Here is a 16,598-nt window from a genome sequence, read left to right as displayed (position 1 = left end):
GGTGGCTGCAATCATAAATTGGGTGGGAAGTCCAGCAGCAGAGCAATTTGTACTGGGTGGAAAGGGTCATGTTGGAGGGTAGGATATTCATAGCTTCACAGAAGATGGCAAACTACATGGGGCACAAAGGAAAATACAGAATACTCTAGAAAGGTTTTGTTATGCATTTTCTCCTCATACTGTATATACTGTATACTGTATCTCTTTAATGTGCAGTTGTGAGCAGGTGTTTATATAGTCTCTTAAACATTAAGGGGTCCATTTACTAAGCAGTGTTAGGAGACAGAGTGAAAAGTGATAAGAAAGTGATAAGGTGCCAGCCAATCAGCTCCCAACTGTCATTTTTCAAACACAGCCTGTAACATGACAGTCAGGAGCTGATTGGCTGGCACCTTATCACTTTGGTATCACTTTTCACTCTGTCTACTAACACAGCTTAGTAAATAGACCCCTAAGATACCAGAAAAATATAAATAATTTGACCCCTTCCATCAGGTACAAAATGCTCCGCTCCTGGACTTCCCTCATAATTTATATTTGCTGACCTCTGTGTTGAAACATATTTCTCATCAATTACCTAGTTCAACACAGGTGACTGTAATCATTAGGTGGAAAGTGCAGGAGCAGAGCATTTTGTACCTGATGGAACGGGTCATGTTAGCGGGTCTGGTTGTGTTTTGCTTTCAGTAACATTTTGTATTACTGTACACAGGGGCGTGTTAACAGAGGAGGGGGCCCATGTGCACTCCCCGTGCGGGGCACCCTCCTCTCTACCCGGTGGCCTTAGTAGACTCCAGGCACTAGAGCGGCGGCCATTTTCCAGCGTTCTGTGCATGCGCAGTAGACTCTGGGCACTAGAGTGTGCCCGGAGTCTACTGCGCATGAGCAGAACACCGGATAAATGGCCGCGGCTGCCATTTTCCTGTGTTCTGAGCAGCGCTGACACCCGACGCGGGACCACAGACAGGTAAGTCCCAAACTGCACCCATTATAGATACACAACTGACTGTACATCATGGAATGTTTTTTAAATGACTATAATCACAGACATCTTTCCTGTGACAAAATACACATAAAAGAATGTGATTGGTTATAATAAAATGTATGAAGAATAATGGTTGGTTGGGTTATGTGGTCCTGTTTTACTGCCTGTTGTGTGGACAGTTAAAGATCATGAAATGTTGTGCACTCCTAATAACTGCAGCAGTAAAACTGATGCTTCATGTGATGTCACTTGTACCAGGTGCAGGTGAGGCACCTGTGCCTTGTTATGCAGTATGGAGGCCATGCTGCAGAAACATACACAAGCACAGGGCATCAGTCAGAGATGTACGCTAATGTATTTGCAGCTGCGATTACGTACGCAGCTGGTGGACGAAGATATGCACATGTTGCAGACGCCAGGGAATGTATTGAGACGCCCACCTGTGGCTTTGTCAATCCATACACTTGCGTACAAAGACGCAGCATCTGTCGCAGCTCATTCAATTATCGCATTTCTGAATAGCCCTAGTCGCACAGAATGGCTGCATGTACTGAGATGTCGGAGCCACTTCACTGCGTATGGGATCACAGATGCAGACTGTGACATGCCCCAAATACAGATGTGACATGCCTGCATTCTTTGCTGACACTCCCCATTACCTCCTACAAATGCTCCCTGACTGTCAATCACACTGCAAGTATATAGTCGCTGCAAGCAACTACGGTAATGTGCATGCGCCGTGCGACTTAAGGTGCCCATACATCTGCGACGGATCATCGTGATGCAGGGATGCAATCGGAAATTTCCGATCGCCCACCATCGATGTTCAGCAATCTATCGCCGGATCGCTGACATTTGACATGTTAAATGTTCCCGATTTGACGATTGCGATCATTTTTTGATCGCGATCGTCAAATCGCCAAAATCCAACATGTTGGATTTCAGCAATCCTGCGATGCCGGGTTGCAACATCGTAGGATCGCGCCAATCCGTCGCAGATGTATGGACGCATATGCAGATTGCCGATTTATAGCTCAACTGCATAAACATCAGAATAGCGTACATCTCTGCATCACGCCCACAGTACACAATGCTTCGTTCATTTCTTGCCCAGTACTGTACATAAACAATTTATAGTGGGATGGGAGTGGGCATTTTCTCATCCTTATTAATGTTAATGTAACACTTCTGTCTTTTATTATTTCTTTTTCAGGGAATGCAAGGCTATCCTGGAAGAACAGGGGAACTTGGTATAAAAGGAGAAAAAGTATGTGTGTTATATTTTTCCTATTACTATGCATGTGTAGTAAGCCAGTTAACTAATCAATCAATCACATTTTTTTAAAATAAAAGCAAACATTATATTTTGTAGGACCTACGCTATACAGTTTAGTTATCATTTACTTTTTATTATACTTTGGAAAAGGACCACTTGCAAACAATACAAGTATCCTACACAATATTCTTAAAATTAGAGACATCAAATTATTTATTTATTACCAGTTGTTTATATAGCGCACACATATTCCGCTTTACAGAGAATATTTGGCCATTCACATCAGTCCCTGCCCCAGTGGAGCTTACAATCTATATTCCTTACCACATGCACACACACACACACACTAGGGTTAACCATTAACCTACCAGTATATATTTGGAGTGTGGGAGGAAATCGGAGTACCCGGAGGAAACCCACGCAGGCACAGGGAGAGTATACAAACTCCGCACAGCTAGGGTCATAGTGGGAATCGAACGACCTCAGTGCTGTGAGGCAGTAATGCTAACCATTACACTGTCACAACAATAAATTTCACTTCACATTCCAAGGTTTAATGTTTTCTTTCTTTAAAAGCAACAACTAAACCCTTAAAGGAACATAGGGCCTGATTCGGATTTGTACGCAAATCCCATGGTTAACACACAAATTTAATGGTGGAGCGCCTGCGCAAGGCCGGAATCAGTATGAAATACCGCCGTCCCTCTGGCCGGCAGTTCGAATCCCGGGCACGGCAGGCCGACAGAAGCAGAGACCCCGGCAGCGGAAGCCCGACAGCGCTGGAAATCCTGATCGTCTGCAGGTAAGTAAAAACTAACCTAACCTAACACCCTAACCCTCCTTTGGGGTGCCTAACCCTAACCTCCCCCCCAAGTGCCTAAACCTAATCCCCCTCTAAGTGCCTAACCCCCCCCCCCGTCCCCGCTGCCTAAACCTAAGTCCCCCGGGGGGGTGACAATACCCTAAGTCCCCCCCCGGGGTGCCTAATCCTAACCCTCCCTCCCCCTAGCCTAACCCTCCCGGGGGGTGCCTAACCCTAAGTCCTCCCTGGGTGCCCTAAACCTAACCCTCCCCCCCCCCGCGGCTGTCCGCTCGCGCCGCCCGGCATCCCTTTGATCGGGATGCCGGGCGCCTGTCTCCCGGCATCGGGTAAATGACAGGCGTCTAGATATAGACGCCTGTCATTTAACCCTCGCCGGGATAAAGCAGTCGGGAAGCCGGCTGTGGGGATTAAGACAGCCGGTTTCCCGATTGCATCCCGCAGGGCCCACTGTGTGTGATTGCTTGCCACACCCCCTGAGCCGCAGCCTGTCAATCAGTTTTGGGAGGTGCGGTGCCAGTGACCATTGTACAAAATGGGAGTGTACAGATATTGGTATACATGTTCAATTATATAAGATATTTATGATTTTTCTTAGGAATTCAATATAAATGATCCGTCCATTGGGTTCTACCCTTAAATTCCATTCATAAACATTTTTCTTTAAATGATATTAAGGAAAGTTATACAAACCTTTACCTTTTCAAGGAGTTTACTTACAGTACTTAGTTTATATTGCAGCATATATTTGAGCATAACATCCCTATTATATCATTAACACATAAGGGGAATTGCTAGTAACTATCATCCAGTAACAACACACATTACATATGGCTGCAGCCACTCTGAGCAGGTGATGGTTACATTATAAAGGGATGATTCGGTTTCCTACATACTTATAATAAATCTTGTCTGTGATTAACACTTTAATAGGTCTGTGTAAGAGACAGGTTTCTAATAGGATTAAAAGTTTCCAAAAAGTAAGAGTATTAGGATTTGCAGGAAAATTCTGACAGGTTTCATATAGCTAGGCAAAGGTCAAGAAACAATGAACCAAACTTCAGATTTATGTCTGCATACATGAAAAAAAATTAGGGAATTCTTCAAGGCAGGACTTTAGCAGAGACTGAGAATTATTGGTGCGTGACTGTTACAGCCCCAATTAAAGTCATGCATCACATCCAAAATCCATTTCAATGTTTTTTTCTTGCAGAAACTTCATCATTTTTACTTTTCTAGGCTTATCTTTCAGAACTAATCGTTTGCATTGGACTTTTATTCAACTATAATCCATTTTCTTTAATGACCTTCAAAACTCACATCTGCCAACTAATTGCCTATGCTGTCTTTATAAATAAATATCTACACTGTGTATGAGTGGTTTTATGAGCATAAATACATTGCTATTTTCACTTTTTAAAAAAACAATTCTTAATGATTTGTTTTGGAAATATGACTATCTTTATATAAAACAGTACAGTGGTCATGGATCTGTTTTACCCATATTATCTTCATATTGACTAAAGAGTATTATTTTATATAACCAGGGTGAAATTGGGAGACAAGGAGACCCCGGTTTATCAGGTTCTCCAGGTCCGACAGGACCAAAGGTTAGTATCATCCTCTCTTTACCTAATTTTATATGAACTTAGAAAGATAGTAGTATGTAATGTGTTTAAATATCTAGATTAACACTAGGAAGGGATTGTGCAGGATCCACGTTGGAGGAAATGTCACCAGTAGCCAGGAGTTGTAGGTGGATGAGAAAACCAGGAAGGGAGATATGTGAATGAATGGGCAAGGGTAGCTGGGGGGGATTGAGAATTATAAGTGGCCCTGGAAAATATTTCACAAGAAGCCTCATGTGGAAGGTGTGGCCAAATAGTCAGTAGGTGCAGTCATAGCAACATAAAACTGGCCACTGGTGTGGGTACCACCATGCAGCCAAATAGGGGAATGATTATCAGCCAAAGGATGTAGCTATCACTTTAGACAGTGTTAGGCAAACATTTCCCCTTCAAATACACTAGCAATGCTGGGCACACCAATATTAGGTGCATGTAGCTCCCCTTTAAAACTGACCAGAATGAAGAGGGACATTCCTCCCTGGAGTTAGGACAAAGGGCCTGATTCAGAGATGGATGAAATTGCAGAGCTACACACAAGTGGCTGTGCAATCCCATCCATCTAAAATGCAAATGCAGCAGAAGGTGTATGTAGGAAACAGACACCTACTTCCTGCATCTGCGTTCCCAGTGCTGCGACCGAGGTCGCAGCATGGGATGCGATGGTTGCCTCTCTGGCCAGGCTGCGGTAGCTGAAGCTAAGCTTGGAAGGCCAGGAAATCTGCATCCACCCACGCAGATCCTGGCCTCGTCCTTTCCAGAAAACAGGGGTGACACGGGAACGCACCCAGAAATGCCCCCGCTCCACCTCCCAAACGCTGCAGTCTGTCACTCAGGCTGCGACTGGGAGGCACTCCGAGATGACTCGTAGATGGAGGGCTGCACATACGCAGTACACATCCTGCACATGCACAGTCCTCTAACAATCACAGATGTAGGCTAATCATCAGGTTAGCCTACATCTCTGAATCAGGCCCAAAGCCCTGAGTATGTAAGACAGTCCCACCACAATGAAGAAAGTTGTCAGACAGTCTCCTACCTCTTATTTAAGCTTTCAAACCTGCTGGTGGCTTAAACACAGATACTGCTTGGTCGGATTCTGGAATGTTGGGCCCTGTGTGGGAAAGGGATATGTACCTAACAAACATTCTAAGCCCCCTAACCTGATCGACCATTAAATCTAGAGCAGTGGTTCTCAAACTCAGTCCTCAGGACCCCACACAGGTCACGTTTTCCAGGTCACCCAGCAGGTGCACAGGTGTGTTCATTACTCACTGACGCATTTTATAAGATCCACAGATGGAGCTAATTTCACTTGTGATTCTGTCAGGAGACCTGCAAAACATGCACCGTTTGCGGTCCCGAGGACCGAGTTTGAGAACCTGTGATCTATAGCATTCACATTTAATAAAGAGGCTTATTTCCCCTAATGACTCCCAACATTATGTTATTAGCACCCCCATTAGATGAACACCATGCATATACACTACAGCTATCAGCAATGTCACTCCACATTACAGCAATCTGCAATACCCCCAAACATTAGAGCAAGTAGCAATACCCCTCATTACAGCAATACCCCCTACATTACAGTTTATACTACCCTCCCACCCACATTACAGTAATACCCTTCACTATTCTACATTAGTGTAATAGACTAAATTGTGTATGTAAAAAAGTGGTTTCTAGTTCCCTGCTAAGCTGTTGTCCTTTGTATATTATATGTAATCATGCTGCATCAATATGTGTGTACATAATATATAAATTGGGCAGTAGGCAGCTTGCCAATGCACACTGATTTAACTTGTATGGTATGATATTTGCAGTGGATGAGCTGCAATGTATACATTTGTCAGTAATTTCCTTTTCTGGAACCTTGTATCATTTCTCTATCCTTCATACATGTGGTTACCTCACTCCTTCCTTAGATAAACGGTAGGTCATGCTCTCTTGATCTCATTATTTTACATCTCACCTTCACCACTTACCCTTCCTGTTAAAACTTTTTATTTCCCTTCTGGCTGCAGTCAGCTCTCACCCTCCCTGCTGATGACACGGCTGAGAAGGAGAGATAGGGAATTAATTATAGCTTTCAAATCTAAATATAGAAACAAAGAAAAACCAAGCGCTGTCAGAGAGCTGCTGGTATATAGGGGATGTAAGCCCCTATGATATATGAAACAGGACAAAAAGTGTATAAATACCAGCACTAAATCTATGATACTACAAAATATATCAATGGACAGTTGATATAATAAAAACAACAATTTAATATAAATGATTAAAATGATTCACAATAAGCATATAAAGTGAAAAATAATAATGAATGGTTAATGCCACAAGAAATGTAATGGAACAATGTTAAAAGTTCCTAAGTGAATACTCCCTCCAGAGATAATACAATCCTGTGCTGGATAAATGAAGGTAAGACTTAAATGGTCCCTTAGGCAAAGGAATTACCGATGCAGGTCACAAACTTGTCACAGTCCTTGGCAGCATGCAGCGGCCATTGCAGTAATTCTCCAGGGCTGTGGCGTTCCACCGGAGAAGGAATATTGATGCCAAAGTAAACCGGGATTAAAGTCCAAATAGGTGAATGGCGCCAGCAATAGGAAGGAGTATCACAAGGTCTGTAGATTCAAGCTCAATGCGTTTCGCTGGTTAGAAATACATCCAGCTTCCTCAGGAGTATATCATATCATAGCAGTTAACAGGCTTGGTAGGAGGGAGCAGAAATGTTGGCTCAAGGTATTAGAGGAAGCAGATGCAAAATGACCCGTAAGGAGTTAAATGGACATGTTTGAGACAACAGATCTAGTATGAGCAAAAAGTTGGAGCCATGATGTTCGGGATGTTAATGATTTAGCATCAGAGAAATTATAGAATAAAGTTGGTGTAGCAATGTGGGTATGGCAGGAGAAGTGTATCACTTTTATCAGCATATAACTCTGGTCACATGAAACTATAGATATATACTGTAAATTACTTCAAGGGCCCCGATATCACAGATAGAGAGCTTTTGAAGTATTTTATACAGTATAAGAATGTAAATTAGCTGTGGTATCCTGTATGTATGTGTACAGGAATTATTAAAAATGCAGGTATAGGGATATTGAAACAACCTGTAAACCATACTGAAGAGAACAAAAGGGAGCTCGATATTAAATAGTTTTTTGGATAAACAAATACTAAGGGCCGTATCAAATTAGTTTAGCTTCGGTGAAAAAGTTCCGCCTACCCAACTTTTCGTCTACATCGCGTGTTTTGGACGCGAAAACTTTTCATGCGCGTCCCCGCTTTTCACCCTATTCAATTACTAACCAGGCAAAAACTGCAAGCGGCGAATGCAGAACAGATGGAAAGTACTGTTGGAATAGGGGAAATCAGTCTGAAACTCCCCAAAACTGCACTAACATTGGGGATCAATGTAGAAGTGTTCCAATAGCCCTAATAAAACTATTTGGGGTACTGAAGTTGTTTAAAATCCTTGTTATTAGCGTCTTTGCACAACTAGTGAAGAATGGCATAAAGCAGTATTTTTTGGTAAAAAAAAGTAGTCTAGTCAAATTTGGGGTGCTTGAAAATGGGTACTAGCATATTTTAAAGTCTCTAAAGTGAAGTTTAAAAAAACGCAAAAAACACATCTGTAGCATGCACCTGCAATCTTAAAAACACCTGACCCATCCTTGCAGCCCCCTACGAAGGCTATTTCGCAAATTTTTTTGCTTGTCCCCCCACTTTGTAATTTTTCGCCCACAAAATGAAAGTACTCTTTTGGGGTGTTCTTATGTTTTTTTCCCGTATTTTTGGACACAGTTATCCTTTGGGGGGCTGTCCCAAGTTTCTGAGTGGTTTTCCCACGTTTGCACCCAAAAATAAAAATTTTGCACTCCTTTTCTCCTGCTATTCTTAGGCGAATCTTTTTCGCCTATTACATTGCATTGACTTTCCACGTAGGTGAAAACCGGCTGAAATTGAATTTGGAGGTGTCTTTTTTTGCACTTTTTTGTGCAGACAATGGGCCAAATGTAATAGGGTGAGAGTTTAGAAAATGTGAGAGTTTAGCAGTAATCTCTCACAATGGTCGAGTTTTATCTTTAAACTGGGAAAACATCTGGATGAGAGATTAAATCGTGAGAGTTTTTTGAGTCTAAAAATATGCGCGTTTGCATGTTCTCAGACTCTGTTACATTAGCCGAGTTTAAAAATTGTGAGAGTTTACTGCCCATTGGCCCAATGTGTCTAAAGCTGGGTACACATCTGACAGATATATCTGCAGATGATGGTTGATGGGGTCGCAAAGCTTTGCAGCAGAGCCGGAGTGATATGTCTGTGAACAGCGTCGTTCACAGACATATTGCTGGTACACACTGGCCGATGGGCACCCGATATATTGGCCGATCAATTGACGCTAGCAGAGTTGTAGGTGGACATATTTGTACATTGAACAGCCATTCTTCCAGTTGCCCCCTACCAAAATGAATTTTCAAGGTTTAATGTAGAAAGAACTGGGCTGTCTCAGCCATCATAAAAAAACAGTGTCAGAAACCAATTAACCAGTCACAGGAGAGTTTGGGATGACATAAAAGGTAGTGTACTGTTGCTCTTCCCTTGGCTAGCAGAAGTTAATAAGATATATTTCCTGTAAATGTTACCTTTTATTTTGAATTTAATTTTATTTTAAATTGAATTGAATTTATTTTTATTGTAATTTTTTTTTTTGTAATTAAACATTGTATTCTATTTGTAAATAAAGTGTTCTCCATTATTAGTTTTTTTCATTTATGCTTTGGATTCTAGTTTTTGAAGAAGCTTTTGATTTTAGGCTAACCTGAAATTATTATTGTTATGGTTAGAATTATTGTGGAACTATTAACTGAGCTATTAAATTTTTTTGTGCCGTGGGCACCCATTTCTTATCGCGGTTACTGCTCGTAGCCTCCTGAGCTACAAGCAGAATTCCGACCAAAGCATGGCTTTTGGGCTTTTAGACAGGATTACCTGCTTCAAGCGGCTAATCCCCTGCATTTTGGGAGCGACATATACGCAATAAGTGAATGACGAACGTGACACTAGTGCCCAGCGGCACAACAATTGAATATCTCCCATCACTTTAGACAGGAGCTGCGGGTGCAAGAAAACAATTGAATTCCTTCCTTTGTGTCACCTAGACTGCACAATTGTAACTAAAGAGATTTATGGACCTGTGATTCCACAGGCGGTGGCAGACTACTGAATTTTATACTGTAGATACTTACCTAGAAGGGTATATCATTTTTTTGAAAACAAAAAGTCGACAGTCAGAAATACAGAGATACAGTAACACAATTATCACATCGATTAGTGAAAAATATACAATACAAATACTTCAGTGTGGAGTAAACTGCAAAGATAAAACTACATATATTAGGGAGTATTAACCTACAGAAAATAAAATGGTCATCTAAAATTTTATTTTATAAATAGAAACAGAAGAAAAAAAAAAGAACTAGGTGAAGAGAAAAAATAAAAAGGGGGTAGGTGAGAGCAGAGAAATCAGTCCAGGGATAGGGAGAGATTGTGATAGATGCCAAGGGGATCAAATTGTTTGATATTTAGCTACCATATTATTTTGCAAACTGGTAACATATTCCATTTTAGCAATGTAATAAAATTTTGCTAATAGGGCGAGCAACGAGGGGGAAAATATTTTTTTCCAGTATTTAGCAATTAGGGATTTAGCAGCATTACAAATGTGAATAATCAGTTTATCATGGCATTTAGCTAAGCTACAGCAGGCGCTAGGGTAAATCCAGATCTGAGGGCCTGAGTGATCAGAGCTATGACTTGGGGCCTGATTCAGAGCCGAACGCTCTGAACAGAGCGCTCGCTCTGAATCAGGGCCCTCCTCCATTAAAATGGACCGGCCTCTTGGACGCTCGCATAGCTGTGGGTGACCACCCACAGCTATAGCGAGCGTCCATGATGATGGTCGCGATGGTCAAGACCATTGCGACCATCGGGCTTGCGACGGAGACCCTGCGGTAGGGTCTCGCTGCCGCAAGCCCTGGGGTGATTTTGGCTCTATCAGAGCCAAAATCACTCCCACTGACATCACTACTGATGTCAGTGGGGCCGGCTTCAGACGGTAGGCGTTCCCATGGGAACGCCTCTGTCTGGCAGGCACGCCCACCAAAGGGGGCGTGCTGTCAATCAACATCGACAGCACGCCCCCTTTGGTGCGAGACCCGGAGCGACGGCTACCCCGTCGCAAGCCGGGTCTCGCACATGCGCACGACGGAGCTCCTTCCGTCGTGCGCATGCGCAGTAGGGCACCATCGACCTGCTTGCGAGCGTCCTGCGCTCGCGAGCGGGTCTGAATCAGGCCCTTGGTCCCAAAGGAACAAAGTATGGGACAAATCCACCAAAAGTGCCTATTTCGCCATAAAGTCTCCAGTACATGTTAAAGGTTGCAGGAAAAATGGAGTGAAGTCTACTTGGAACTAAATACCAGCGAGTATAGACTTTGTAGCTAATTTCTCTAATTGCTACATTAGTAGATGCTTTAGCTATACGTAGTCTAATCTCCTCCCATTGGTCATCTTCTAAAAATATGGAGAGGTCTAATTCCCATGATAATTCAGGGGGGGGTTGGGAGCCAAAACAGAGTTATAAATTACTGAAATGTTTCATTTCCTACCAATTGAGTACAGACATAAGCGTTCGAATGAGGTAAAAGGACGTATCGTTGAAGATTTAGATTGAGATCGGGGGAAACTAACAATTTGAAAATATTGATATTGGCACAAGGAGGGAAAGCCATGAAGTTGTTGGAGATCCTCAAAAGAGGAAGAGGTAAATTGATCTTTGATATTAAGAAATCGGTCAATGTCACTATTATGCCATGGATCCGCTATTTTACTGTCACATCCCGGGGGGAACCAAGTGTGGTCCCAAATTGGAGTTAGAGGACATGAATATGGAGAAAGATCATGTTTGGAACTGGTTTTGTCCCATATTTGGAGAGTAAAATTGATAGTGGGAACTAAATAAGCCGAGGCTGGTCTACAAGACTTAGGAAGCCAAATTAGAGTGCTAATTACTGCTCCTTGAAATAAGGAATTTTCAATACAGTATCTACCCATTTCTTAACTCCCTTGGATGAATGCCAGGATATATGATTTAGTTGACATGCTATGTAATATGATTGCAAGATAGGAAGACCTAAACCACCCGAAACTGTACTTTTGCTGAGAATTGTCCTCCTAACATGAGGTTTATGACCCGCCCATATACATTTACTACATATTTTCTGGAGTGAAGTGAGGGTCGCACTTGGTATTGAGACTGGAATGGTCTGAAAGTGGTATAATAAACTGGGGAAAAGATTCATCTTAAGGACATTAATCCTACCTACTGTACCCAGGAGATACAAAATATTTAGACAGCTATGACCACATGTATAAGTGTCTTTATCATGGGTATTTAATTAGCGTGATAGAGGGAGGAGTAGGATTTAGTAATGTAGACCCCAAGTTATTTGTTAGCTGAGGATCTCCAGAGAAATGGGAATTTGGAGGTCAGTATTGTTTGCATCTGTAGGGGGACATTTAATGCCAGGGCTTCTGATTTGGAATGATTTACTTTATATGCTAAAAGTGAGCCATATAAAGGTAGTTCTTTTTGAAGGTTAGGTAGGGATACTAAAGGGCTAGAGATTGTCAAGAGAACATCATCTGCAAACAATGAAAGTTATACTTGGTTTTACCCATGTTAATCCCCTTGATAGCTATAAATCAATAAATCAGCTGCCAGGGGTTCAATGCAAAGAGCAAAGATTAAGGGTGAAATGGACAACCTTGGATGGTACCATTAGCCAATTTAAAATGAGGGGAACCTAAACCATTGGTCAGTACCATTGATGAAGGGTGAGAGTAGAGAGCCTTGATTGCTGTCATAAATTAGTCCTGAAATCCAAAGGAGGAAAGTGTAGAGAATAAGAAAGGCCAGGATATACGATCAAATGCTTCTCTGCATCTAGTGCTAGTACGACAGAGGGTGATTTAGAAGTGTTAATATGATTAATTAGATTTATGGTACATCTCGTGTTGTCTGGGGCCTGTCTACATGGAATAAAGCCTACTTGGACAGAATTGACCAAGGAGTCAATACACTATTTAACCTAGTAGCTAGGATTTTTGTAAAAAGCTTAAAATCGGTATTCAATAATGAAATGGGCCTATAGTTGGAGCAGAGGGCAGGGACTTTACCGTGCTTAGGGATAACTACAATACGGGAAGCTTTAGACTCTGAGTGAAATGGAGATCCATGCTTCATTTTATTAAATAGTTGAGCCATGTGTGGTAGGCGTTGCAGGGCAAATGACTTGTAGTATGCTATCGGAAATCCAAAAGTGCCTGTTGTCTTAGACGGTTTCTTAGATTTAAGCGCTGCCTCAAATTCTTCAATCAAATTATCAGCATTTAGAAGCTGACAAGAACCGGTGTCAATTTGAGGCAGTTTACAGGAATTAAGGTACTTTTGGATCTCATGGGTTTGAGGAGAGTTTAAATTATATAATGCCTTTTAGTAATCAGAGAAGATATTATTAATTAGTTGGGGATCATAAGTTGGGCGGCCAGATTAACTTTTAGCATGAAGCTTGTTAGCTAGTAGAGTATGGGCTTTATTATTTTTGTCATAAAACCTTTGATTAACCCAACGTAGTGAGCATTCAATCGTTTCAGCCAAGAGGGACTGCAATTCAGGGTATATCATTTTTAACAGGCTAGGTGATAAAATATTAATTGTGGTCAGTGTAGTGCTGACTGGACGGTGCCTGTGTGTTTGTTTTAATTAGCAGTCAATGAGAGTCAGACAGACTCTCATTGACTGCTGCGCCCAATGCCGGAGCCGGGCTGGAGGTCACTCATGAGCTCCATCTTCCAGCTTCCACAGTGGTTAATGGATGGGAGAGACGTCATGATGTCTCTCCCATAATGCAGAGCGGGCCAGCCTGGAAGGACGGAGGAGTGGGCGGGAGCAGGAGCTGCAGAATTAAGTGCAGCACTTGGGTCCTGTCACTAAGGGAGCTGGCCAACACTCCACACAGTGGCCTTCTGTACCCCCCTTCACCCCAAGTAATAGCCACGGGGTTCGGGTCACGTGGCCACGCCCTCTTCTCGCATGGCCACGCACCCTTTTTGGTGGCGCACGGCTGCACCGCACGCACATTGTCCCTCCCCACACTGGGTGACACCGTGAGGAGGGACGCTACTGGATGTATATGGATGTATATGTAGATGCTTCAGAATGTTGGACTGTTTTTCAACTGTGAGAAGGATGAAGTGTGGCAGGGTGCACTCACCAGAGGTCCAGTGTCACACACCAGGGTCTTAGCCCTGTTACCAGGTTTGGCGGTGTCATATCACTGCCATCTGTGTCCCTGCTGGCCGCCTGCAGCATCCCTGAGACCTTTGTCACTCATCTACAAACATGCACTTCCTGGTGTCCTGCTTCATGGGCGCAGTCATCTTGGACTGTAACACACAATTCTCCTGGCAAACCAGTCTCCAGCAACTCCGGTCACATGATGCAGCCAGCCTATCAGTGCCCAGGTTGCATTATTTAAACCAGGAACTGCTGACTGCTCATTGCCAAAATAATACTCTCCCCCCTAAGATTAGGATGCTGGCTCCTGGCTGCAGTGCTGCTGTGTCTGATTCAAACCCCAGTTATCTGCTTGCCTAGTGCATTCTGCTGTTGTTCCAGATTCTGGTTATATGCATTTGCCAAGTGTATACTGCTGCGGACTCAGAGCCTGATTCAGCATGGAATGCACGCTAGCAGACGCACGCAGCCAGCCACTGCGAGGATATGCTAATCAATGCATACGCACAGAGACAGCAGCATAAGATGCACTTGTCCAGCCCTATATTAAGCCGCCCATCTACTTTTACTCAAAGCCGGATGAGTACGCAAGATAGCGTAAACATCGGTAACATCAACCACATTTGCATAATAGTGGTTGACCAGACCTTGCGCAGGATCTTGGCAACTTCCTGTGTGCACGGAGTCTCATCACTTTATGTGGCACAGCAGTGGCTAATTTATGCACGCCCTTAAAACGCAAAGGCACGCCTGTGATCGCCCGACCACCCCCAGTCACCACCCACAAACGGTAGTTCGTGGCAATCAATATCGGAAGGGGTCTGCGTGTAGTCTGCATACGCTGTCCCGACCGCACACGCTGTGTGATGCATACACATGCGCAGTACAAACCCATAGGCCAAGTGCGTGCGTTCTCTCCTGTGCCTTGCTTGCTGAATCAGGCCCTCAGTCCAGTGACTGCACCTGTCACAGTCCGCATCCATTCCAGCCATTCACAACCTGAGCTGTTCTGCAATCATTGTGAAATGATACTTTTATTTATCACCCCCACACTGCGATGTCTTATAAATAATAGTTAAGAATAACCTAATCTGTAAGGCCAATTTGACTTGTGTGCTGTATAAACTCTTAGGGTAACCACCTTATATACATAGTATATTATAATCACCCCTGTATAATGATAGCATAATGTTATTGCTAAAACACAAAGCCAAACATGGCTGTTAGTGGGTGTTCTGGATAAAGAAATAATACATATTTATTTATTTATTTACAGGCAGATAAAGGAGAGAAGGGAATGGATGGACCCACAGGAGCTGTTGGAGATAAAGGGGATAAAGTGTGTTTGAAACTTACTGTACATTTCATATACATGCATGCTGAGTATCCATAGATTAACCCTGGCTCAGCCTAAAGTGGGATTATCACATATTTGGGATCCTATGCTGTACATCCTCTATACCAGTGGTTCCCAAACTTTCTCGAATCATGGCACCCTAGAGTATCAATATATTTTCAAGGCACCCCTAAGCCAAAAATTGTATTGAGAAATTGTGCTTACCTGTCATCCTTAGGTTAAGTTATGTGGTGGTGGTGGACAGGTTTGCGCATCTGTTTGTCCACATATTTACATTACATTGACCATAAATAATTTGATATGGTGTTGGACCAACAACCTGAGGCACCCCTGAGAGTGTCCCAAGGCACCCCAGCACCCAGTTGGGAACCATTGCTCTATACACAGTCTTGCAGTTTTTTATCCCTCTGCCACTATGCTATAAATGTAACCATAATGCTTTCATATAACTGCTTGTTTTCTCTTATTTTGTTGATAACCAGGGTAAGCGATAATGACATTACCGTGGCCATAGTATAAAGGACATAAATCATATCTATTGGCTAATATACAGTAAATGCACTCTTTCCCCTTGAGTTGCTCTCTCTTGTGATATTTTAGGACTCTGCATTATTGTGTCCCATCACAGTCCCCACACTCATGGAACACATGCCTTTACGTTTGCCCATTCAATCTCATTATAGATTGACAATATTAGGTACTGTAATGGGGATATTGCAATAAAGTAGATTTGCCAGCAGGCCATTAAAATTCCTCTATTGTCCAGACCGCATCGGTATGAATGACTCCCAGACCCATGTCCGGCGGTTCAAATCCCAACGCCGGAAGACCGGCAGCAGTGAAGATCCTGATAAGTAAACTAACTAACCTAACCTTCTCCCCCCCTAACCCTCCCTTAGGGGTGGCTAACCCTAACCTCCCCCTAGTGCCTAACCACTTACCGGAAGTGCCTAAACCTAACCTCCCACTGTCCCCGCAGCCTAAATCTAACCCTCCCGGGGAGGGTGCCTAACCCTAAGCTCCCCCCTGTGGCACCTAACTCTAACCCCCCCTTCCCCTAGCCTAACCCTAATGCTCCCAGGGTGGTGCCTAACCTTAAGTCCCCCCCGGGAGCCCTCCCCCCTTCGTTCGGTATGTCGGGCTCCCGGCATAGGGATAATGATAGG

At 43.2% G+C, this 16,598-nt stretch overlaps 1 protein-coding gene across 3 annotated transcripts in view; it reads left to right on the top strand.

The window, feature by feature from the left end:
- The window catches only part of LOC148529144 (uncharacterized), a 486,130-nt gene that overhangs the window by 427,165 nt on the left and 42,367 nt on the right, over positions 1-16,598 (top strand). For all 3 annotated transcript variants that reach the window (XM_088468693.1, XM_088468692.1, XM_088468691.1), the window contains exons 90-92: positions 2,199-2,252; positions 4,629-4,691; positions 15,352-15,414. In XM_088468693.1, the coding sequence (XP_088324819.1) occupies positions 2,199-2,252; positions 4,629-4,691; positions 15,352-15,414 (180 nt within the window). The remainder of the gene's footprint in view (positions 1-2,198; positions 2,253-4,628; positions 4,692-15,351; positions 15,415-16,598) is intronic.

The sequence above is a fragment of the Taudactylus pleione genome, unplaced genomic scaffold, assembly GCF_031769625.1.
Source record: "Taudactylus pleione unplaced genomic scaffold, aTauple2 ptg000086l, whole genome shotgun sequence".
In the NCBI taxonomy this organism is placed as follows: domain Eukaryota; kingdom Metazoa; phylum Chordata; class Amphibia; order Anura; family Myobatrachidae; genus Taudactylus; species Taudactylus pleione.
This window is presented reverse-complemented; position numbering and strand designations above follow the sequence as displayed.